This window comes from Malaya genurostris, chromosome 3 (genome assembly GCF_030247185.1).
Source record: "Malaya genurostris strain Urasoe2022 chromosome 3, Malgen_1.1, whole genome shotgun sequence".
Taxonomy (NCBI): Eukaryota; Metazoa; Arthropoda; class Insecta; order Diptera; family Culicidae; genus Malaya; species Malaya genurostris.
Window position 1 is genome coordinate 80780816 of NC_080572.1, and position 25643 is coordinate 80806458.

Here is a 25643-nt window from a genome sequence, read left to right on the forward strand (position 1 = left end):
TGGTTATTGGTTATTGGTTATTGGTTATTGGTTATTGGTTATTGGTTATTGGTTATTGGTTATTGGTTATTGGTTATTGGTTATTGGTTATTGGTTATTGGTTATTGGTTATTGGTTATTGGTTATTGGTTATTGGTTATTGGTTATTGGTTATTGGTTATTGGTTATTGGTTATTGGTTATTGGTTATTTGTTATTGGTTATTGGTTATTGGTTATTGGTTATTGGTTATTGGTTATTGGTTATTGGTTATTGGTTATTGGTTATTGGTTATTGGTTATTGGTTATTGGTTATTGGTTATTGGTTATTGGTTATTGGTTATTGGTTATTGGTTATTGGTTATTGGTTATTGGTTATTGGTTATTGGTTATTGGTTATTGGTTATTGGTTATTGGTTATTGGTTATTGGTTATTTGTTATTGGTTATTGGTTATTGGTTATTGGTTATTGGTTATTGGTTATTGGTTGTTGGTTATTGGTTATTGGTTATTGGTTATTGGTTATTGGTTATTGGTTATTGGTTATTGGTTATTGGTTATTGGTTATTGGTTATTGGTTATTGGTTATTGGTTATTGGTTATTGGTTATTGGTTATTGGTTATTGGTTATTGGTTATTGGTTATTGGTTATTGGTTATTGGTTATTGGTTATTGGTTATTGGTTATTGGTTATTGGTTATTGGTTATTGTTAATGTTATTGTTATTGTTATTGTTATTGTTATTGTTATTGTTATTGTTATTGTTATTGTTATTGTTATTATTATTGTTATTGTTATTGTTATTGTTATTGTTATTGTTATTGTTATTGTTATTGTTATTGTTATTGTTATTGTTATTGTTATTGTTATTGTTATTGTTATTGTTATTGTTATTGTTATTGTTATTGTTATTGTTATTGTTATTGTTATTGTTATTGTTATTGTTATTGTTATTGTTATTGTTATTGTTATTGTTATTGTTATTGTTATTGTTATTGTTATTGTTATTGTTATTGTTATTGTTATTGTTATTGTTATTGTTATTGTTATTGTTATTGTTATTGTTATTGTTATTGTTATTGTTATTGTTATTGTTATTGTTATTGTTATTGTTATTGTTATTGTTATTGTTATTGTTATTGTTATTGTTATTGTTATTGTTATTGTTATTGTTATTGTTATTGTTATTGTTATTGTTATTGTTATTGTTATTGTTATTGTTATTGTTATTGTTATTGTTATTGTTATTGTTATTGTTATTGTTATTGTTATTGTTATTGTTATTGTTATTGTTATTGTTATTGTTATTGTTATTGTTATTGTTATTGTTATTGTTATTGTTATTGTTATTGTTATTGTTATTGTTATTGTTATTGTTATTGTTATTGTTATTGTTATTGTTATTGTTATTGTTATTGTTATTGTTATTGTTATTGTTATTGTTATTGTTATTGTTATTGTTATTGTTATTGTTATTGTTATTGTTATTGTTATTGTTATTGTTATTGTTATTGTTATTGTTATTGTTATTGTTATTGTTATTGTTATTGTTATTGTTATTGTTATTGTTATTGTTATTGTTATTGTTATTGTTATTGTTATTGTTATTGTTATTGTTATTGTTATTGTTATTGTTATTGTTAGTTTCATAGACAAATATAAGATTTTATCTTGAACGCGACAACATACATGTTTTTATGTACTAATCGTATCTAAACTAAATTATCTAGACTTTGTCACGGAAGATTTAAGATATAACCCTTCAAAGTCGAGATGATTTCAAACGGGAAAATAGTACAAAACCTATGTCTTTAACGTACTGTCCTCAGCTTTTAAACGTTAGTCGCTAAGCCATTTATGATCGTCTACAGTTCGTAGTAAAGGTTCAGAAGGTAGAAAAATGGGTTCCTCATGAACTGAATGATGAACAACAGGAAAAGCGAAAAATGGTGAGCGACATGCCTTTTTTTCTCTCGGCTTGTAATATTGGATTTTCTGCACCGGATTGTGACGGAAGATAAGAAATATTTTGTAAATTCCATACGCAGAAAAATCATTCGCCATCTAGATCAACTGCAGAACCTAATCGGTTCGGATAAAACGCAGTTATAAGCTTCTTGAATCAGGGGAAACTCTAAATACTAATCGCTAACGGTAGTTATTACGAGTTTGCTTAAAAATAAGGGAAAACATACTACAAATTAACACAATATCACTATTGGAACAAAGCAACGTAAGACTAGCAAAAGTGATAAATAAAAAAAAACAAAAAAAAGGTACATAACATAAAATAACACCGATACAATTACACAATATCATCAACTATCTTCCATTTTAGATACTGTTTTAATTTAGTTTTAAATAAGATGACATTTATGGTTTGTTTGAGATCTATAGGTAGATTATTGTAAATTGTGGGACCATGGAACATTATTAAACTTTGAGCGAGATTGGTGGACACTCTGGCTCACAACAGCAAACTAGCATGTCTGCTATATACTCTTATGAATGAACATTATTGGTTGCATGTCTCCCAAAGCTAAAATCAGAAAAAAATTCCATAACTAGTGTGGAGTATAAAAAAAACTGTAGGGTAGAGATGAGGAAACTTGAAAATAGTTTCAAAGCATCTATTTTGTACGATCAGAATTTTTTTCAATCTGGACTTAGATGCATGACCCCAGACAATAATTAGATACTGAATGAGAGAATGTATACAAGCGAAGTAAAAACTGTTTAACGCTTTTCTCGGCACAAAGTAGCTAACCTTTCCCTTTCTCAATGCACCGGACAATGACGATATTTTTTTTCAATAGCCTTTATATGTGCTTCCCACGAAAGAGTTAAGCTGAGATGAATACCTAACCTTTTGAAATCATCTACTTTTTCTATTGCAATTAAATCAAAATATAGATGAGTGTGATTTGGTAGTTTTTTTCTCGGAGAACGGAACACCATGTATCTCGTCTTTGACAAGTTCAGAGACAACAAATTCGCGGTAAAAAAATTGGACAAGATCTGGATATCATACTCAATCAAAGGGATCAATAATTATGCATCCTTGCACGGATAGAACAGTGCGGTATCATCAGCAAACAACTTAGATATGCCTTTCAGTTTCAAATTCTCAATATCATTGATATAAATGAAAAACAACAACGACCCGATATTACTGCCTTGAGGTAAGGGGCTGTCCATACAAGACGTCACGCTTTTTTTTGGCAATTTTTAACTCCCCACCCCCCGTTTGTCACAATTTGTCACAGCAGCAAAGACCCCCCACCCGCGCTATGTCATATGTCACGAATTTAAAATAAATAAAATTCATCTCAATACATACTCAATATGTATGACAAACCATACAAATATGAGGGAAAAATCGATTTATTACATGTTAAAAATATCCCTAAAATTACAAAACCATCGAAATTATTTTATAATATTAACTATATAATTTAACAAAAGCATTTGATTGAAATTGATGAAACATTTAAATCATCTGTTTCAATCCTCCTAGGGGTACACAGATATATTATTTCTTTAGCTAAGGAGTAATATTTACTTAGTGTAGCATACAGGGCTGAGAAAATAAAGATCAAAACCTCATCAAATCGAGATCACTGCCGAAGAAAATCACTTGTGATCTTTCCCAATAAAGATCACTTCTGATTTGATCTTTTGAAGATCAGTTGATCAGTGATCTTTAAATCACATCGATCAAAATCGGTACTGATCTTCCGTCACACAAAATCGGTAGTGATTTTGAGCTAAAATGATTCTTGATTCATGTAAGTTCTATCATTGGATGATTCGATCAGCTTTGATCTTGGTGGAGGAAAATCACATATAATCAAAATAAGACATGACATGACGTCTGAAATCGTTGATCCCCCGCTAAGGGGTGTGAAAATTAGTTACAAAAGCCATTGTCAATTTTGTATCTTTGGGAAATGCTCTTTTAACACTTTTTTTGGGGAAAATACCGGTTTCGTTACGCTACGTTACGTTACGTTACGTTTACGTAGTTTCAACATAAATTCTCGTTTGATGCATCTCGTGTTCGATCCCGCAACCGTTGTTTCATTCGCAATAAAATGAATACTAGATTAAGAGAAATAATGGCTAGATGAAAGTTTCATGAAAATAATAAGTTTGGATCGTTATCACATTGATATTGTCGATTTGACAGCATTCTCTACGCAATAGGAAAGCGTAAGTAAAATTAGTTTAAAAAAAATTCACACCACATAGTGATTAGAGCGACAAAACACTGATGTTTATGATGATGCACTATTTTGATTAAACTCAATTAAACGCTTTTTGACATGAATTTAATTTATGGAAGTAACAGGAGCACAGGGTTTGAGCAAACACCAGGCGCTGCGCTTGAAAGGCGCGTTTGAATTGCCGTAGCAAACCCTGCACTCCTCCCGGGTAGATGTGAATAGTAAACAAAAATCAAAATAATAACAAATTTTACCATCATATCTTGTTCCTGTGCTGTCATAGCAATACTTCATATTTTCTTAATATTGCATCGAAGGAATCTTCTTGATAGATTAGACAATCTCTATTTGGCATTAAGATTTGTTATTATATCTTATTTCGTTATTGATGATGCATGCCGATTTCACTAAGTACAATTGATCCAGTGGTTCCTTTTTCAAATGGAATACAATTGAATAAACTGCACCAGAATCAGATAAGAGAAATTCTTATGATATACTATTCTCAATGCTAGAAAATAAAATTACTGAAAATTCGTCTTCTATTAATGTTTTGCTCTTGCTTTGATGTACAATGGCATAATTTTATATTTTGTTGATATTTTTTCATGCAGACTTTGCAATGATTTTTGATATTTTAACTCTTATTTCAAACTAAATAATGTTATTTTCTACCGTTGAGATGTTTGGTTTTAATAATTAGTTTGCAAATCACTTCTACCCGGGTTGTTACTTCTGTGTATGATATTCAAGTTAAAAAGGGTAAATTAATCAGCTGCATGACATGCTTTATGATTGAAAATGATTTTTCTTATCATTATAATTATTGATACTCACAGCATGTATGTTAATGTTAGTTTTATTGATATTACTTCGCCATCGTGGTATTGCTGAATGAATTCTAAATACATCAAGAAGCATGAAATTTCGATGCGACCGACCAAACAAATATATTCTATCATTCTTTGTGTGGTTTATAATCCACATATGCTTACTACCTATCATTAGATCTCCGAAAGTTAAAAGATCCATAATTCCAGGCGATTGGTGCACCCAAACTCATGTACATTGACTAGAATTGTCAGTGCATAACTTAAGTTAAACCGTTTGAGGGCATCTTTTCTTTACTCATATTAGGCAAATTTAATAATTTCGCTGATTTACTCACCCCTCCGTGCACTTTTGCTGATCACAACAGAAATAATTTCCTACAGAATGTAAACGTTTATTGATTTTTTCAGGAAATAGGGCAAAGCAGTAATATAAGTAAGTATTTCAAAAATGCGCTCATTGAAAATATTGGACGTCACATTCCAACAACCCTTCCCCCTTCCCCCTGTCGCAAAAGGTCGCGTTTTATGAAACACCCCCTCCCCCCCCTTGCGGCGTGACGTCTTTTATGAACAGCCCATAGAGAGTGTATCGAAAATAAGCTATCCACATACATTTGTGTTGTACGCATGTATTTGTGATGGTGATTTATGCTCAGATCACAGCATGCTGTGCGTTTGGCTGTCAGCTTTCGTTTGTTTACTTGTTTGTGCGGTTGAAATTATGCGTTTTCAAAAAGTCGTGTATTGAAAAAGAAGTGAAAATTAAGGTTCTGGACACATGGCTAAGTGAGAAGGGTATTACTATGCGAAAATTGACGAAGCGGTTTGGAATTCATCATGCTAGTGTTAAAACCATAATTAATAAGTTTGGGGACACATTCTTTGAATCAGCTACCAGAAAGGGGCAGAAAACCCGGTTCTTCCAACCCGAAACTGGACCAAAAAGTGGTATCTCTGATCATGAAGAACAAATCAATGTCAATAAGTGATTTGGCAAAAAAAAATAGGAACGAGTGTCGGAATGATCCAGCGTATCAAGAGGCGAAATCACCTGAAGACCTACAAGAAGCAGAAAATCTCGAAACAAAGTGTACAACAACGAAAGCGAGCAGCAACAAGGGCCCGGAAATTGTATTCACGTCTTTTGCATTGTCCGGTTGCATGAGTTTTGATGGACAATGAGACTTATGTAAAGGAGGACTCAAAAACCCTTCCAGGTCCACAATACCTTACTGTCGTCGTTGGAGAGGATGTGAGCGGTGCGGACAGGTCGATTCAAGTGGAGAAATTCGGTCGAAAGGTACGGGTATGGCAAGCAATATGTTCCTGTGGTTTGAATTCAACCATTTTTTACACTACCGGAACTATAAATGCAGAAATCTATCGACCTGAGTGTCTCCAGATGAGATTGCTGCCTTTATATAAGAAGCATAGTACACCTCCACTGTTTTGGCCGGATTTAGCGTCGGCTCACTGTGCCAAAACCACTCTCAATTGGCTTGCGGAGAAGGGTATAAATTTCGTTGAGAAAAATATCAATCTACCAAATTGCACTCAGCTTCGACCAATCGAACGTTACTGGGCAATCGTGAAGAGGGTCTTCAAGAAGACTGGTAAGGCAGCTGGGAACATGCAGGAGTTCAAAAAAAATTGGGCTCAAGCGTCCAAAAAATGCGATGCAACACTTGTCCGGAACTTGATGAAGAGCGTTCGATCAAAAGTTCGAAAATTCGTGAAGGAATAACTTGAAGTTAATCCGGTTTTTATTATACTCAAGTTTAACCTCGTACAATAAAGGATCAATATTAAGTTTGAATAAAAAATCGTTTTTTATCATAATTTGAAAGAAAAACTTGTGGATAGCTTATTTTCGATACACTCCTTACTCCTACCCTAATAGAGCGATATGAATTAGATGAATTGCCAATAGATACAAACTGTTTTCGGTCGGATAAATAGCTTTTGACTATGTCATCCCATAACGATCAAGCTTGTCTAGAAGGATTCTGTGATCCAGTGTATCGAAAGCCTTTCTGAGATCTAAGAGCAATGCGCTAACTACTTGCTTGGAATCAATCTCACCAATGTTCTGCTATAGCTGTTGTTGTACTACATCTGGATCTGAAACCATACCTGAATCGACACAAGATGTTATTGGAATTCAGGAAGTCGAACATTCTGTTTACGAGTAGTTTCTTCAGAACTTTATTGGAAACCGATAAAGTGGATATTGCAAGGATCGTAACTATTTCCGGTCTTGAAAACGGGTACTACACGGGTTATTTTTAGGTAATTGCGGTAAACACCGGTTGTTAAAATTTTGTTGAATATTTGAGCCAATATAGATGAGAAGGACCGTAGATTATTTTTCAAAAGCTTTATAGAGATGTTGTCATATCCATTACATTTGCTTGAATCAAGTTCACTAATTATAATAGTGACTTCATTTTCAGTGGCTGGACGAAGGAAAATTGAATTAACGACATATGAAACATTTTCCATCGGATTTATATTGCTTAAATTCGGGATTTCTTAAAAATAGTCGTTGAAGGCCTCACATACTTCCAGATCGCTAGTTGTTTTAGTTCCATTTATTTCATTATGTGATCACTTGATATATATTTTTCCAAAGTCTAGAGTGACAAGTAGTATTCAAGATATTTTCGTAACATAGTTTCTTGTTTGTCCTTTTAATAATATCAACTTAGTTTTAATAAACGTAAGAGATTGGGATCATTTGGTTTTTTCTTCAATTTTTTCAGAAAATAAGTCTTTCACTTCCATATAAGTCCTTACACGGCAGGAAGGGAAATGTTGTATTGTCAGTCAACTAAACAATTACTTTAATAAACTAACCGTATAAATATTACCAAATCTATTCATTGCTATCTGTAATCTAGCAGACACAAGTGGTAAGCCCTATATAACAGCATCACGAACGGGAAGGATGCCTCCTTCTTCTATTGATCCAAGCCATAAAAACGCCCTGCTTTGGAGTTGACAGCTATCGGACTATTCTATTATCGTGACACAGCCACTACTATTCGATAACAAACTCTGAATGCCTACACAAAAGGACAGTCGATAGTTTTTGTTCAGGCACAAGAAAAACTTTTTATCGAACCAAATCTCTAGGAGAAGGGCAGTCTCCCAAGAAAAAGGCAGTGGGATAGAATGTAAAGCAGGCCTTTTCTTGTACGAAAACTCGTTTCCGATTGCAATTAATTGCATTGACCGGCAGCTAATATCCACTGTGCAGTGGAATCTTGGTTCAGTAAGGATGAACGATAAGGGAGTTACCTTTTGTAACTTATTGCACTGACCTTACCTCACTGGTGCTGGTAAAACTATACAATAATTGAACTTTGGTTGCTCTCTATGACTCATGATAGTAAACATGGGTGACCTTTTATGGAGCGAAGCCGCTTGCTTTTCTGGGCACCGCAAATGTCGTTTTTCGTCCACAAGGTTTTCCGTTCTACAATAATTGGTTTCTCTGTATTTCTGCTGAGTTGCTAGATACTCTCGAAAAGCTCTACCCATTATCAACTTAACATCCACTCAGTCGCAATATTAATAACCGCTCTATTTGTGGTGGTACACAACGAAGTAAAAGAAGTCTCGGTGCCATCGTGCTTACAACGCTAGAATACAAACACATTCATTTCAACATTGGAATACATAATGGGATGCAGTCGAGAAACTGGCGAGTCCTTTCAATGCACTATATTATACCACTTTTCGAATGATGCTTAAGAGCACTGCGCTGACTGGTACAATGCAACCGAGTACACACAGCTACAGTTGGAGAAGGTCTGCTGGTTCACCATCACCACCACCACCAACACCCGCGCTTGGTTGGCTGGCAGGCACACAGGCAACGAAAGGCCACTTGAAACTACACTTCTGTCGGGCCCTGTAGCAGTCTATTCTCAACACGTATTAAAACTGTTACAAAGTTCCCTCGCATCGGAAAATGTTCCCACGCGGTACTTGACCTTAGTTAATGGTGGTGCGGGGCAGCTCCTGATGGTGAAGAGATACCGGGAACCGGCCGTTGCTGGGTCCTTGAAGGTTTTCGGGAAAATTGACGGAAAAAGCTTGGCTAGCTCGGCGATTGAATCTGGCGCTCCCGGTCATATCGGTAATGTAGTACGATGCAACGGCGAGTATGCACAGACAGATCATGCAATGTGCGCTTTGATGTTGCCAGATTGGAATGCTATTAGGGCGTATTTTTATGTTCAACGTTCAACATACGTTATAATGCTTCAAAGATGTCGGTCGTCTGTTGTGTTCCGGATATTCGTTATTAAATTGAGTGCGTTAGTTATGGAATAATAACTGCATGAAAGTTATCTGCCTAATTTTTACAGGTTGTAAATATCTGTCTTTGAGAAAGATGGTAATTTTGCGCAATTATTATGTTAGTTTAGTCTTGGTCTCCAAATGCTCGTCTTAGTTTTTTTCACTTTGAGAAAACTTGACAGAACATACTAGGAAACAACTGTTCGCAGTTTATCAAAATACACCGAAACCTTCATTTACGAACTAAACGGGGGTTCGTAAATGGAAGTAGTTCGTAAAAAACGTTTATGCTATTTGGAATTTGGTTCGTAAAAAAAGTTTACGTTATTTGGAATTTACTTCGTAAAAAAGTTTTGTGTAATGAATGTGGAAACCCCCAATCACATGGCCATTTTCGGAACGGATGTGATAAGTGGGTGCAAGAAAATGATGTTTGGGGTCGGTTCAAAATCCAAGATGGCGACTTCCGGTTTATCGATATTCTTCAAACATCCTTACAATGTGGGTATTTTCGGAACGGGACTGATGAGTAGTTGACGGAAAATGATGTTTGAAGTGGTTTGTAAATCCAAGATGGCGACTTCCGGTTTGTCGATATTTCTTAAAAACCCTTACAATGTGGGTATTTTCGGAACGGGACTAATGAGTAGTTGACGGAAAACGATGTTTGAAGTGGTTCGGAAATCCAAGATGGCGACTTCCGGTTTATCAATATTCCTAAAAACCCTTACAATATGGGTATTTTCGAACCGGAATTGATGAGTAGATGACGAAAAACGATGTTTGAAGTAGTTCGGAAATCCAAGATGGCCACTTCCGGTTTGTCGATATTCCTTAAAAACTTTTACAATGTGGGTATTTTCGGAACGGGATTGATGAGTAGATGACGGAAAACGATCTTTGAAGTAGTTCAGAAATCCAAGATGGCGACTTCCGGTTTATTGATATTCTATATAAACCTTTACAATGTGGGTATTTTCGGAAAGGGATTGATAAGTAGTTGACGGAAAACGATGTTTGAAATGGTTCGAAAATCCAAGATGGCAACTTCCGGTTTATCAATATTCCTAAAAACCCTTACAATGTGTTTGAAATGGTTCGAAAATCCAAGATGGCAACTTCCGGTTTATCAATATTCCTAAAAACCCTTACAATGTGGGTATTTTCGAACCGGAATTGATGAGTAGATGACGGAAAACGATGTTTGAAGTAGTTCGGAAATCCAAGATGGCGACTTCCGGTTTGTCGATATTCCTTAAAAACCCTTACAATGTGGGTATTTTACGGTTTTAAATTTCGATATTCTAAATATTAATATTGAGTCGAAAAGGTTCCTTTATCAGGAAGAAGAGATTGCCATACCGAAAAGGTGTACATTGTTTCATCCGATTCGGAGAAAGTCGATCCTGCCAATTTATCTGCTCTTTATTTATGGAATTGCTCATAAATGTTAGAATTGCTCATAAATGTTAGAAATACACTAAAACAACTGAAATTATAAGTGTAGCACTGAAAATAAAAAAAATTGGAGAACACGGTCATTGATTTGAAACCAAATTTTATTGTTTGCGGTTGCTTCCAAATATTAGATTGAGACTTCTAGTTGTTCAATAAAATATTTAAAGCATACAATATAACTATAACAATATAAAATTTTTATAGCTGTTCAGACGTCTACTTATTATGGTCATTTCGAAAATATAGTACAATATTTAAACAATAATGATTAGCAGGAAACACCTTTGTCAGAAACATAGCTTTTTTTTTAAACGATATATAATCATATCGTAATGATCGTCAAAGAATACCGATACAACTGAACTCACCATTTTGATTTTTAAAGCGCTTTCAAATATAATTTCCCGGTATATACTCATCAAACTCGTCCCGAAAATACTCATATTGTAAATGTTTTTAAGCAATATCAAAGAACCGGAAGATGCCATCTTGGCTTTTCGAACCACTTCAAACATCGTTTTCCGTCATCTACTCATCAATCTCGTTCCGAAAATACCCATATTGTAAGGGTTTTTAAGGAATCAAACCGGAAGACGCCATCTTGGATTTCCGAACCACTTTGAGCATCGTTTTCCGTCATCTACTCATCAATCCCGTTCCGAAAATACCCACATTGTAAAGATTTTTAAGGAATATCGACAAACCGGAAGTCGAGATCTTGGATTTCCGAACCACTTCAAACATCGTTTTCCGTCATCTACTCATCAATTCTGATTCGAAAATACCCATATTGTAGTCATTTCCATGAAGCCGGAAATTGTTTTCATTGGATGCAAAAACCTCTTTTTACGAAGTTGGTTCGTAAAAAATGTTTACGTTATTTAGGATTTGGTTCGTAAAAAAAGATTACGTTATTTGGGATTTGGTTCGTAAAAAGAGTTACGTAAAAAAAGATAACGTAAAAAAAGTGTTCGTAAACGGAGGTTTGGGTGTACTAACTGCACCAGGGCCGCTTATACCGAGGGGCAGACAACTGTCCCCGGGCCCACGGTTTTAGGGGGCCCTTGGCGGGACCCACCGATCAACAATAAAAAAGGTGATTTAGTTAGTTAGGGGCACACAGATAAATCTAGCCCCCGAGCCTATTAATACGTAATATCGACGCTGTACTGCACACAATAACAACAATTCGTCTGAAATTAATGAAACGGAAAGAGTTATGAAACTTCCGTTAAACATATGTTCTTGATCACTGATAAAGATAACATTTTTTTGCATATTTCTATTCGACTAAAATTCATCATGGTTAAAAACCAGTTGTAATCCACAGGAGGGTAATGGTGCTTTTCCTGCATTACTCATAATTTCATAAAAATCACTAGAGTATCCTAAAAAGTTCATATTGGAATAAACTAACATAACATTTTCAATTGGCATACAGTTGTAAATTAAATTTAGACGATTTTTTCCATGTTTTGCATCGTCGCTGTAAGTGACGTTTTGGAATACTTAACATACACAGTAAAAAATCTTGATATTTGCAGGTAACCCAAATCCGTATAAGACTCAATTCATGAGAATGAAATGCGTAAAATGAGTGTACTTTATAAAAATTATATAAACATGTTTTTTTTCTTATTGCAATATTCACCTAACCAGAGACCATTTTGTAGAAACAGAAAATGAAAATTATAGAATGATAGTACTCGAGGGAGAGCAAGGATGTGAATACATAGAACGGAAAGGTAAGACGTGACAGAAAGGTCATTTAAACAAGTAGAAATCTTTTGAAATCAGAAACATTATGAAATCAAATGTTTCTATATGAGAAAAACAAACAATTTGCATAATCAGTTCACAATTTTAACCAAACTTTCTAGCTTAACTTTTGAGAACGACATAGGAGGATTCTAAAAATTACTAAATTATATTTTTTAAACAATTACTGTCTCTGTTTTATTATACGACACCAAATGAAATAAAAGCAAAAATGATTCGAATCAAAGTTTTGCCAAGAACTTCCGTTTCTGAGATACAGTTTTTTAAAAACTTGTATATTTGATTATTCCTATTTTATGATATGATTTAGCTTATAATTAACAAAACTTATTGCACTTTAGGTCAAGATGGAGAAATAGTGGATGGAGAGTTTCATGATTTCCTGATTTTTAATCATTGCACCGGTACATGGACTTTTATCAGTGTATGATTATAAACCACGAGTATTTTTAACTGACATTAGTCAGTTAAACATTTGAAGATACATTTGTGCATGTTGTTTCAGACGGTCAATTTATAACCAAAGTTATAAAACTAAACAGCCGAAAGCGAACCAAATTCAAACAGGAAAACCTGTTTTAATCCACCCAGTTATGTAATGATGCCTTTTCAGGAGGTTTGTTTTTTTCAATAGAGCAATTCCAGAAATGCTCAGCAGATCATCAGACTCGACCTTCTCCGATTTGGATGAAACTTTGCACATGACTTCAGTATTGCAAACCATAAGTTTTGAACCGATGGAGAGGTCAGTCCGACCCACGACTGATTTTTAAAAAGGGCGTATGTATCTTTGCATTTCACAAAAAATGCCATTTTCAAATCGTTGTAACTCGGAAACCGTTAATTGTACAAAAATGGCGTGCAGGAAGAAGTTGTAGGGAATCGATTGGGCACTCTAAAAAATTATACACTGAAAAATTTTTTTGATTTTTTTCTCAATAATTACAAAATAATCCGAAAAAGTTAAATAAAAAAAAGCATTTAGTTTAATTAGTTTAAATTTTTTTTTATGATTTTTATTTTAAAGCTGTTATTAAAACCTACAGATTGATGGCTATCCCATCCGTGCCTTTTTAAAAATGGAAAAGTTTACGGGTCTCGTTGTAATTCGGAAACCGTTCATCGTACAAAAATGGCGTTCAGGAAAAAGTTGTGGAAAATCAATAGGGCACTCTAAAAAATATATACACTGAAAAAAAAAATGATTTTTTTTTCTCAATAATTTCATAATGAACCAAACAAATTAAATTGAAAAAATTAAAAAAAAAAATTAAGAGTAAGCAAATAAACAATTCATGGAAATATAAAAATGGTGTTATAATTAAATATACAAGTATCTCAAGAACAGCTACTTTTAGAAGAAAGGATATCATGAACAAATTTATTGCCTTTAACCTGTAGAATAAAATTGTACTGTTTAAATGATTATCTTTCAACGAGAACTTGAAATTTCGAATATGTCTGTAAATTGTTTTAGCTGTAACTTCTTTATTTTTCAAAAGGCACGGATGAGTTAGCCATCAGTCTGTAGGTTTTAATAAGAGCTTTGAAAAAAAAGTATATAAAAAAATCGAAACCCTGATTTTTTTTAATTTAATTTTTTTGTTCATTTTGAAATAATTGAGAAAAAAAATCAAATCTTTTTTTCAGTGTATATTTTTTTAAAAGTTCCCTATTGATTCCCTACAACTTTTTGATGGACGCAATTTTTGTACGATGAACGGTTTCCGAATTACATCGAGACCCGTAAACTCTTTCAGCTGTAACTTCTTCATTTTTCAAAAGGCACGGATGGGATAGCCATCAATCTGTAGGTTTTAATAACTGCTTTAAAATAAAAATTATCAAAAAAATTATATTAAATTAAAACAATTCAACTTTTTCGGATTTTTTTATAATTATTGAGAAACAAATCGAATTTTTTGTTCAATGTATATTTTTTTAGAGTGTCCTATTGATTCCCTACAACTTCTTCCTGAACGCCATTTTTGTACAATTTACGGTTTCGGAGTTACAACGATTTTTGTGAAAATGTGAAAAGGCAATTTTTGTGAAATTCAAAAATACATACGCCCTTTTTAAAAATCAGTCGTGAGTCGGATTGACCTCTCAATCGGTTCAAAACTTATGGTTTGCCATACTGAAGCCATGTGCAAAGTTTCATCCAAATCGGAGAAGGTCTATTCTGATTTTGTCACTTTTTCGTCTATTCATTCCTGGAATTGCTCAATAGGGATTACTCTATTGTCTGAAAGTTGTTTTCGACAGTGTTAAGTGACGTCTCCACTTAGTATTGTTTGGCAAATCATCAGAAAAACGCTTCAAAATCAGTGTTCAATTAAAGCTGTTTATGTGTTTTTTACTTCGTGAATTTTATGGTGCACATAATCGTCTGTCTGAGACCACCAATTACCAAAATTGCCGTATTTGGAGCAAAGATAATCCACACGTCGTTCAACAGTTACCGATGCATCTCGATAAATGTATTCTCTGGAGCGGTCTATGGGCTGGTGGAATCATCGATCCTTATTTCTTTAAAAATAAGGAAGGACGACGCCTTGAATGGAAATCGATACAGAACCATCATCAATGAATTTTTGTTACCAAATCTTCAAAATATGAATGTGTACGAAATGTGGGTTCAACAGGATGGTGCCACTTGTAATACTGTACCAACAATTGATTCTTTGAACCCATACCCCCTTTTTTCTCACTCCGTTTTCCACAAAAATTACTTCTCCATGTTTCTTTCCATCTCTTAGGTAACATCACCATCATCATCCACGGAAAATGCTCCATTCGATGACCAACATGCGGGCCACCCGCCGGGTATCCGTGGCTTGGGGGTGTTTCTCGCGGACCCATTGATACGTAGATACGTCCACCGACCATTGCCGATCGCCAGCTGCAGGCTGAATCTGCCAGAATCGACCTTTGCTACCGAAATACGTCACTACCCTAATGATAATACCCTAGTTTTAAGTTAGTTGTTAATCAAGATTAGAAAATACCCTTGGCATCTTAGAGCTTTAGCAGTGTGCCTTTAAATATATTATTATTGAATAAAAAATTGATTCTTTGAAAACCAATGTTCAACGGGTCATTGCTGAAATATGCCCAAGTTGTCGTTGTCGTTGTCGAAAAAAAAGTTGTCGAAAATTGGACGTCTAGAATGACCTTTGTAGAAAATAGTCGTGTCGGAATAATACCCGAAATCATATTTAAATGTTAAACGCCAAGAAATTATCTACCGAATAAAAATAATTGACCATATCAAAATTTGGCATGTGTTTTATTCAAATTTCAAATCAGCGAGTTCCTTAAAAACACCCTTTTCAAATATGTGATATTCTTCAAAATAATTTTCTTTGATTCTTGAAAAACCAGAAGATTTGTCCATAGACTAGTATAACCTACAGAGTGAAACAGTACTCAAATCGGTAAGGCCATCTCTGTGAAAACGAAGTGAATTCTACTATTGCAGGTACTTCCGAAACCTGGATTCGGGAGCCAGAATAATCGAAGTCGGGTTCAAGAAAAGTGACTGAAATCTATTTTAATAGTCTTCATCCTGTAACTTGCGGGTTTCGCGGTTGTCGGATCCGGATGAAATTCAGGAATTCAATATGGGACCACAAGCCCTGTGCAAATCGGTCAAGCCATCGCTGAGAGAGTGAGATCGATTTTGGAATATATGACCACTATTTCCGAGAAACTGAGAACCAGGATAGCCGGAATCGATTTGTTTGGTTGTCTACTGATAATGGGTACCGATTGGAGAAAGTTTGAGGCAAGTTTAGAAATTGTTTTACGTGTTTTGTTTAGCCGTTTTCAGTGACGGTATCAAGTTGTGTTAGACACAATTTACCTTATAATTCCGGAACCAGAAGTATTGGATGAAATTTGGGTGGTATGTATGAGACCCATCATTTGATAATTATAAGATTAAGAAATTACGCTATCTCTGAGAAAAGTGAGGAAGTAATTTTAAATAAGAATATTTCCACTTAAATCCCTGTAATTTCGAAACTGGAAGTCGGATTGAAATAAAATTCTTGAACTTTGTATGGGACAGCTATATCTTTCATTTTAATCTAAGCTTGTGAGCATCGGTTCAGTCGTCCCTGAGAAAAAGTTAGTGCACTCATTTTCATTTTTTTTTGCACATATCACCCTGTAATTCAGGAACTGGAAGTTGGATTCAAAACGAATTCAGGAACTTTGTATGGGGCTTTCATTTGAATCTAAGCTCATGAAAATCGGTTCAGCCCTTTCCGAGAAATGTCAGTGCAAAATATGTTACATACATACATACATACATACATACACATACAGATTTTTTGTGTGCTCGACGTACTGAGTCAAATGGCTCGACTTCGGGTTAAAAGAATCGGTTTTCACTATGATTGCATAAGAGGGTCGTTTCGTCGAAAGAGTCATTTCGCCGAAAGGGTCGTTTCGCCGAATCTTGCAATTGTCTTAATATCGTAATTGGAATTGATTTAAAACAAAAACGAATGAAGGATGATAGCGTTAACACCCGTTTTGTTGATCTACAATTGTACTTTATATTCCATATTTGAAATAGCGGATAACTTTATTTTCCCGCGTTTAATCCAGAAAGACTACTCTTTTGAAAAAATAATGATTTGCGATCTTCAGAACGGAGTTTCCAAGACAACTTGTTGACTGTATTAGCTACTAAGCATCATTTGCTTAGGTGTATCTAGTATTTCCCGTTTGCTTAGTGCAAATGAAAAAATATCTAATGCGGCTTCGCCACATCGTTTTGGTTCGTGTGCTGTCCGACCTCGCTATCGCTCGATCTGACCTAACTAAAGTAAAGAAACCTTTGCTGTGAGTAGACCGGGCAAACGAGGCGGTTACAGGTTTGTATGCGAGAGGCCGCCTTCACCTTCACCTCGGCGGCTTTATGCCGCCGAGCCATCCTGGCTTCGGTTATGTGACTGCGCGACATGATTTATCCAGGAGACATAAAAACAAAAAAAATGTGATGTATTCGAGATTATCCTGAGGATGCCGAATGTGCTTTAAAAACGTTTGTAAACAATCTGTTTCTAATCTATTAGGTGTACAACTTTGCTTCCGTCGTTTTTTTTTAATTTAAAGCTTTATTGCGAAAAAGTGCTTACAGATGTATTATTCAAAGTATTGTCCATCGCTAGCGACAACTTTCTCCCATCTTTCCGGAAATTTTCGGATCCCGGCTCGAAAAAAGGAGTCCTTTTTTGACGCTAACCATGAAACCATCCATTTTTCCAACTCTTCGAAGGATTGAAAATGTTGATCTGCCAGGCCGTGTGCCATCGAACGGAATAGGTGGAAGTCAGAAGGGGCGACATCTGGGGAATACGGCGGGTGGGGCGACTTCCCATTCCAGCGTTTGTAACAGAAAAGTAAAACTTTTCACAAATGGCGAGAATTGGGCACATAAACAGACATTTTCGAGCGTGAATAATACGAAAACAAGAACAACTTTAAAGGCATTATCATCTATGTATTTTAACCAGCCAGCCGGTACAGCCACCTATCGGAAAACGGCGGAAGCAAAGTTGTACACCTGATATATATGCTCAATTTGTTGTAGCTCTTGTTGTGGCGAAGGGTCAATATTTAGGGCAATATTCCAAGTAATTCTCATCCGAATTTCCATAGTCTCAGAACATACACAGATGATCCCAGATACTTTTCTTGTCACGAGAAGCTTTTATCGTTCATTCCGGGCCTCTGAATAATTCGTTTTCGCTGATCGCGCAAAAACTACTGATCTGACAAGGCATTTGCAATTGCGTGAAAAGTGAACAAAAATACCAATGAAAAGAACATCATTGTTCGCCTGGTAAATCTAGGTTTAATAATTGACACGAAAATACTACATAATAGTATATACTGCTTGCATACACAGGAAACTGCTACATTTTAATTAAAGAACAAGTAAGGATAGTCTAATGAAATAAAGAAAAACTTTCAATGAAATGTCCAACATCAACAAAGAACCAGTGGAATGCAAAAAAAACTTATATTTGCCTTCCTCATAGTGTCAACATTTGCCTTTGCATACCGTTTTCCGAGAAAGTTCACTTTCTAATCATGGGTATAGTCACTTACCGAGTATAGATACAGGTTGGTATCCAGTTTTTCATTCTTGGACACGAAAGGCTGATCATCGGTGGGTTCGCCTGAAATGGTACAAACAAAAACAAAATATCAGGAAAACGAAGCAAAATCACAAAACCATTCATATATCATATACTGTCAGAAATGTGAATCCTTTGAGGAATTTTTTTCCTGGTGTGAGCAATAAAAAAGAATAAACAAACGCAAAAGCATCCGAACAAAAACGGGCAAAACTGAGATCGTGCTCAAGCACTGTTCCATGGAAAAAGGGCAGTTCTATGCAAGAGAGTGGGACTCCCGACCCGATGCACTCGTGTCGTTTGTATGTCGCCAACGATGACAGCTCAGACAGTGTAGTGCGCAAATCGATACTAGAGACAACATACACCCCCAAGTTTGTAGTTGGCTTACCTGAGTTTGTTGTCTAGGTGTGTGAAACGAAGCACACCAAAGGTTTTATCATTGCGTCTACTTTTGCGAACAGAAAATGCGGTGAATGCATTATTTACGCGACATTTGTCACTTACTCATAAAATAGTGAAATATTTTTTTCTATGTAGAGCAAACAATAGTAAGCAATTAAAATGTATCATCAATTTCTGAGACCAACGCGGTAGCGAATTGAATATTTACATAAAAATAAAAAAAAATATTGACATGTGAATAATAGAGTTAAAAAACACCGCACAACAGAATCCTTACCGGGAAATTTGCATAATGGAAGCCATTCGCCGCAGCCTGTGGTTGTCCATCCTGTTTGCGGCTCGATGAGTTGAATTAATGAGTGAAACGAAAATAGCAATTGACATAATTCGACACGGTACGCGGAAGTATAATAAAAAAAACAAATGGCATATGTCAAGTTTGGATACGCAATAATTATAAAGATGAAATGTATGACGCGAATTCATTTTTAAATATATGTAAATCAATCCTGATCAACCGTGAAATATATGGAAAATCGTTCGCCCGCGAAATTATTCGAATAACAACTAACTTCTACAAGAGTTGTTATAGAGCATGGAGTTTCCTCCATGAGAACAGTACACAATTTTAATAAGTCACCGGTCAAAAAAATTGACCGGTATGTAAAATGACGGCAGAAGATCTTTCTGTTTTATTTACACATCCAGATAAAAAAAAAATTAATGTTAAACTTCTGAAGGCAATTTTCAAATAAATAAATTCAATAACCTAAGTTTAGCTTATGGTTCTAAATAGTTTCTAAGTAGTAGTTGAGTTTTCGTGTATAGTTCAATTAACTTCCTTTTCACTGACTTCCAGCGAAAGCTTTGCCAATGTACGGATCCTTCTATTGCCTCGATCATGATAATTACGGCGTGCTCTAAACTAGAAAGAAATCATACAATTTTCCGGTTTTTAAGAAAGGTAACAAATCTGATATTACTATCTACCGTGGAATAGCTTCACTATGCGCTGTGTCCAAGTTATTTGAAATAATTATTCTCGATTTCACAACTCACTAATCCAAGGACTACATATCTGAAACTCAACACGGTTTCATGCCTAAGAGGTCAACATCTACAAATCTTGTAGCTTACACATCTTTTGTCATCCGATATCTACAATCGCATCTACAGGTTGATGCTACACAGACTTTTTAAGCGGCATTCGATAAAATGAATCATCAAATAACAATTGCTAAACTCGACAGACTGGGCTTTAGTGGCGCTTTACTGGATTGGATGCGTTCATATCTTACTGGTCGCGAGATGTCGGTGAAAATAGGAAACTTCACAGCAGTTCTTTTTACTGTTAGCTCTGGAGTATATCAAGGAAGTCATTTTGGACCGTTCATATTTTTACTCTACCTCAATGATCTCAACTTCTCCGTGAAATGTTTCAATATATCATTTGCTGATGACTTCAAACTATACCATCCTATAAAGGAACTAGAGGATGCACGTTTTCTGCAAGCTCAGTTTGACACATTCGCCAAATGGTGCCACAATAACAGGATGGTATTAAACGCTTCCAAATGATCCATTATATCTTGTTCCCGAAAACGCTCAATAATTACATACGACTATCATCTCTTGCAAAATGTCCTCAAACGTGAACCCTCGGTAAAGGACTTAGGTGTTATTCTCGATCACAAATTGGATTTCAAGAATCATGTCGGTTATGTAATCTCGAAAGCTTCTAAACTCTTAGGCTTCATAATTCGGATCACTAAGAGCTTTACCAATATACACTGCCTGAAGACTCTTTATTGTGCGCTAGATCGATCAACATTAGAATACGCAGATATCGTTTGGTCACCTCATTATCAAATCGACATTGATCGTGTCGAAAGTGTTCAACACAAATTCGTTAGATTTGCACTCCGTGATCTACCATGGAGGGACCCATTCAACCTTCCTAGTTACAAAGATCGCTGTCGGCTTATTGAGCTAGATCCGATGTCTGCACGTAGGAATGTTTGCAAGGCTGTCTTTATTGCTGGTCTAATTCAATCACGTGTTGACAGTCCTGATCTCCTACAATTGATCAATTTTGACATTCATCGTCGAAGTCTTCGTTCTCATCCATTTATACGAATTCCCCATGCTAGAACCAATTACGGATATAATGAACCTTTTTCTAGTATGTGCCTTTCTTTCAATAGTTGCTCATAGGAATTTGATTTCCATCTCTCTCGTAATGCGATACAACGATTATTCTATAATTCTTTATTTTTGCAGTTATAGTACAAATGTTAATTCTTTCTACTCGACCACCCCTAAAATGTGCAAAAAATTTTGAAAACAAGTTTTCTCACAGATGGCTGAACCGATTTTGACAAACTAAGATTCAAATGAAAGGTCTTATGGTCCCATACAAAATTCCTGAATATTATTTCGATCTGATTTCCGGTTCCGGAGTAATGGAATAAAATGTGTAAAAAATGAAAATATGTATTCTAACTTTTCTCATAGATGGCGCGACCGATTTTCACAAACTTAGATTCAAATGAAAGGTCCTGTGGTCCCATACGTAATTCCTGAATTTCATCCGGATTCGACTTCCGGATCCGAAAATATAGGGTAAAGTGTGTTAAAAATTTTATATCAGCATTGAAAAGGACGAAAAACCGTAAAAAAATCTAAATTGCCCTAAAATCTTCTCCAATTGATAGTTTTTATCAGTAGACGGTCAAACAAACTGATTTCGGTTATTCTTTTAAGAATCGAAGAAAATTATTTTGAAGAATACCACAGTATTATATATGATAGTATAATTGATATGAGAAAGGCATCATTACACCACTAGGTGGATTAAAACAGGTTTTCTGATTTGAAGTAGTCCTCAAAAAGTATACTATGCCGTTCCCAGAAAACATTGTCACCTTTCAGTCTTCAGTCTATTGTGAGGTAATCATTCTGTTCTCTGGCGTATAATTATGGATTCAGCCAAACATGTAATCGATGTGCGCTTGCGTTCATCTTTCTAGCCTTAAACAAGTATTTGCGAGATCCAGCGGCAGGATATCTTTCTAATCTTCAGAATCTTGCTTAATTAAGGCATGCTCGCGCACTGTCTCTTTCCAGTTGTCCAGTACGATTTTAAGTATTATTATTATTGTCATTTATTTTACCCCGATCTCATCCTCCATTTTATGTGGTTTTGACTCTATCAAAACCTCTATCTCACGGTGTAATCTACAGGATTAACAGCCTCATAATATTTCGCAAATTTATTTGCGTTTCTGTTTCTGATTTCAAGAGTACGTGACTGGTGAATGGTATTATGTTTCCATAGGTAAATGTTGAATTTTATCCGGATCTGACTTCTGGTGCCGGAATTATAGGGTTAAGTGTCTATGAATTTGCAAACCGTCATTTAGAGCGATAATGAAAAAAGTGAACTCCTATAAACTTGACTCAAAACTCTTTATAAATTGGAAAGGTTATGCTAGTGTATGTTTTGCCTCTCTCATATAGAAAGGCTATGCAATCACTGCAAAAACCGACTTTTGAACCGAGGCCCGGAGGGCCGAATGTCATATACCATTCGACTCAGCTCGACAAACTAAGCAAATGTCTCTGTGTGTGTGACAAATATTTTGACTCACTTTTCTCGGAGATGGCTAAACCGATTTCCACAAACTTAGATTCAAGTGAAAGGTCTCATGGTCCCATACAAAGTTCCTGAATTTCATTTGGATCCGACTTCCGGCTCCGAAACTACAGGGTGATATTCACCAAAATTGTGAAAATAATGTCACTCACTTTTCTCGGAGATGGGCTGAACCGATTTTCACAAACTTAGATTCACATGAAAGATCTCATAGCCCCGTACAAAGTTCCTGAATTTCACTTGGATCCGACTTCCGGTTCCGGAATCACAGGGTAATATGCACCAAAAATGTGAAAATAAATTCATTCATTTTTCGCAGAGAACGCATTACTGAATTTCAAGAGTTTATATTCAATTGAAACGTCTAATGGCCCCATACAAAGTTTCTGAATTTCATTTGGATCCGACTTCCGGTTCCGGAATTACAGGGTGATATGCACCAACAAAATTTCACTAACTTTGCTCGGAGATGGGTCCACCGATTTTCACAAATTTATATTCAAATGAAGGTCCTTACTTACCCATACAAAGTTACGGATTTTCATTTTAATCCGATTTCTGGTTCCAAAATTACAGGGTGATATGCAACAAAAATGTTCATATTCAATTGAAACGTTTCATGGTCCCATACAAAGCACCTGAATTTCATTCGGATCCGACTACCGGTTCCGGAATTACATGGTGATAAGCATTAAATATGTGAAAATAATATCATTCACTTTTCTCGGAAATGACTGAACCGATTTTGACTCACTTAGATTCAAATAAAAGGTCCTAAGATACCGTAAGAATATTCCAATTTTCATTCGGCTTGAACCCCTGCTTCTGGAGGTAGAGTGCTTAGTGTAAAAATGTCAGTTTCACGAATTTTTTTTCATAAGCTACCTCTTTATATTTGCTAGTTAATTTTTCTAGTTTACCGACCATGAGAGTCTGTAACCAAATAAACCAACCATTGATAATTCATAAAAGATCTGCTGAATTTTATTCAAGTCCGCCTACCGGTATATTTTTTCTAAAATTTAAATCTTCATAGAGAATCGTTAATACATTTGTAGGTCAGGGAAGGGGTTTTCAAAGATATTACAACAATTGGTGGATATTTTTACAAAGTGGGCCAAAATACCTCAGTTACCCTAACATGTAGCTCACTTCACTTTCTCAAATATGATTGAATAGTTTTTCACTAACTCAAATTCAAATGTAGTATATGAATGTAGCAGTATTATGCAACAGAAATCTTCAAAACTATTTTCTAAACTTTTTAAAGTTGTGAGAAAATGAAAATGAGAAAGACATCATTACACCACTAGGTGGATTAAAACAGATTTTTTAATGTATGCATTATTTATTGTGTGTTCAGTCACAAATGGTGACTTTTCAACCCAATTATAGACATGGTTTAGTTATTATCATTAGGACAGTATTTGCTTACGCAATTCTATGATTTTTTTAAGGGAAAATTGTAAGCCTACTTGCAGTGTTGGTGATTGCCGAAAATTTGACAGAAGCTGCTATATTGCTATCTATATTGTATACAACATTTTCAATCCGGTAGAAGATGCTACAAGAACTCGAGTCTCCCAATGCATGAACCGCGAGAGAACTTTGCTATATTTCTTCGCTCCACTTCATACTCTGAGTATTTCACGGCCCTTAAAAAAAATTACAGTCTGATAATGATCGTTGCTGTGTGGAATTTCCCAAGAGAGAATCGCAAGTTGACAATTATCGCAGAAAATCGAGTCGATGATTCGACTTGATGATTCTCATACTAGGTTATTTCAAAACCCTTGTGTGGAGCATTCACATACATTTTCATAGACACAACTTATACAAAGATTATATGCACATAGTTAGAATAAGCGGCAATAGTAAAATGATTCTATCGCAATTATCAACTGCCTGTATAGAATCGGATCGCGAAACGAGAATAAGCGACCGTTTGTTGCTTCAGAGAAGATCCCCACAGCAGCGTGCTAACCTTTGATTCTCAGAAATGTCATCGAGAGAAATTCGCTCTCACACTGGTGTCGATTCTATGTTAAATGAGCCATGCCGGCTTTTTGTTGTTGCGATGATTTCCAACTCTCTTTGATGGCACTGATTCAATCGTTGAAGAGTTGCCAGTGAACGTTCTTTGATACGATAAAAGCCATCCTTGCCTACTTGTATGTGTGTGGGGAAGGAACTTCCAAAGAAGCAATTAAAACTTGTTTAAGGTGACATATTCCATAATTGCAGTTATTTATGTTACGCGTTTTCGTAACAAATGATTTTGAATTCATGCGTTGTAACGAATCTGAAAACCTTTCATATTAATACTGGTGAAAACCACCCAAAAACCTGAAGGGATTATGTTTCAAATAGTTTTTTTTAACTAACTGTACAATATGTTTATTTGAGTAGTTTCACATCCGGTTTTCAAGTAACTAATATTACTGCTGTGATATACGTTGAACTACGTTGCTCAGCACACAAGTATAGTGGGCTTTTCCAATCACTCAATCGTTGCGAGAAAAGATAAAAACAATACAAGAATAATGTTTGCTACTTTGGTTATAAACTACCTTACCAACTAATATATACAGTGAATCGATTCAATCGATTTTTGTCTGAGTCAAACGCACCTTATCTTCTCGTGTTGATGAGGATGAATGATTCAAATTTTGGTGACATTTGCAACACATTTATTCCCAAAATGTGGGGTGTAATCGATGAATTTGTCGCTCATTAAAACTAAACCCATTATCGGATAAGTGATGAACTGATAATGAGTTATAGTTTACGAAATTGGTTTCATTCAATTTTGTCTTCCTTTTCTTTCCGTATTTTTTACAACC

The 25643-nt window shown here is 35.2% G+C and overlaps 1 protein-coding gene across 9 annotated transcripts in view; it reads right to left on the minus strand.

Annotated features, from left to right (window-relative positions):
* Positions 1–25643, minus strand: part of LOC131435732 (solute carrier family 12 member 4) — a 652550-nt gene that overhangs the window by 147238 nt on the left and 479669 nt on the right. For all 9 annotated transcript variants that reach the window (XM_058603892.1, XM_058603893.1, XM_058603896.1 and 6 more), the window contains one exon: positions 18712–18782. In XM_058603892.1, the coding sequence (XP_058459875.1) occupies positions 18712–18782 (71 nt within the window). The remainder of the gene's footprint in view (positions 1–18711; positions 18783–25643) is intronic.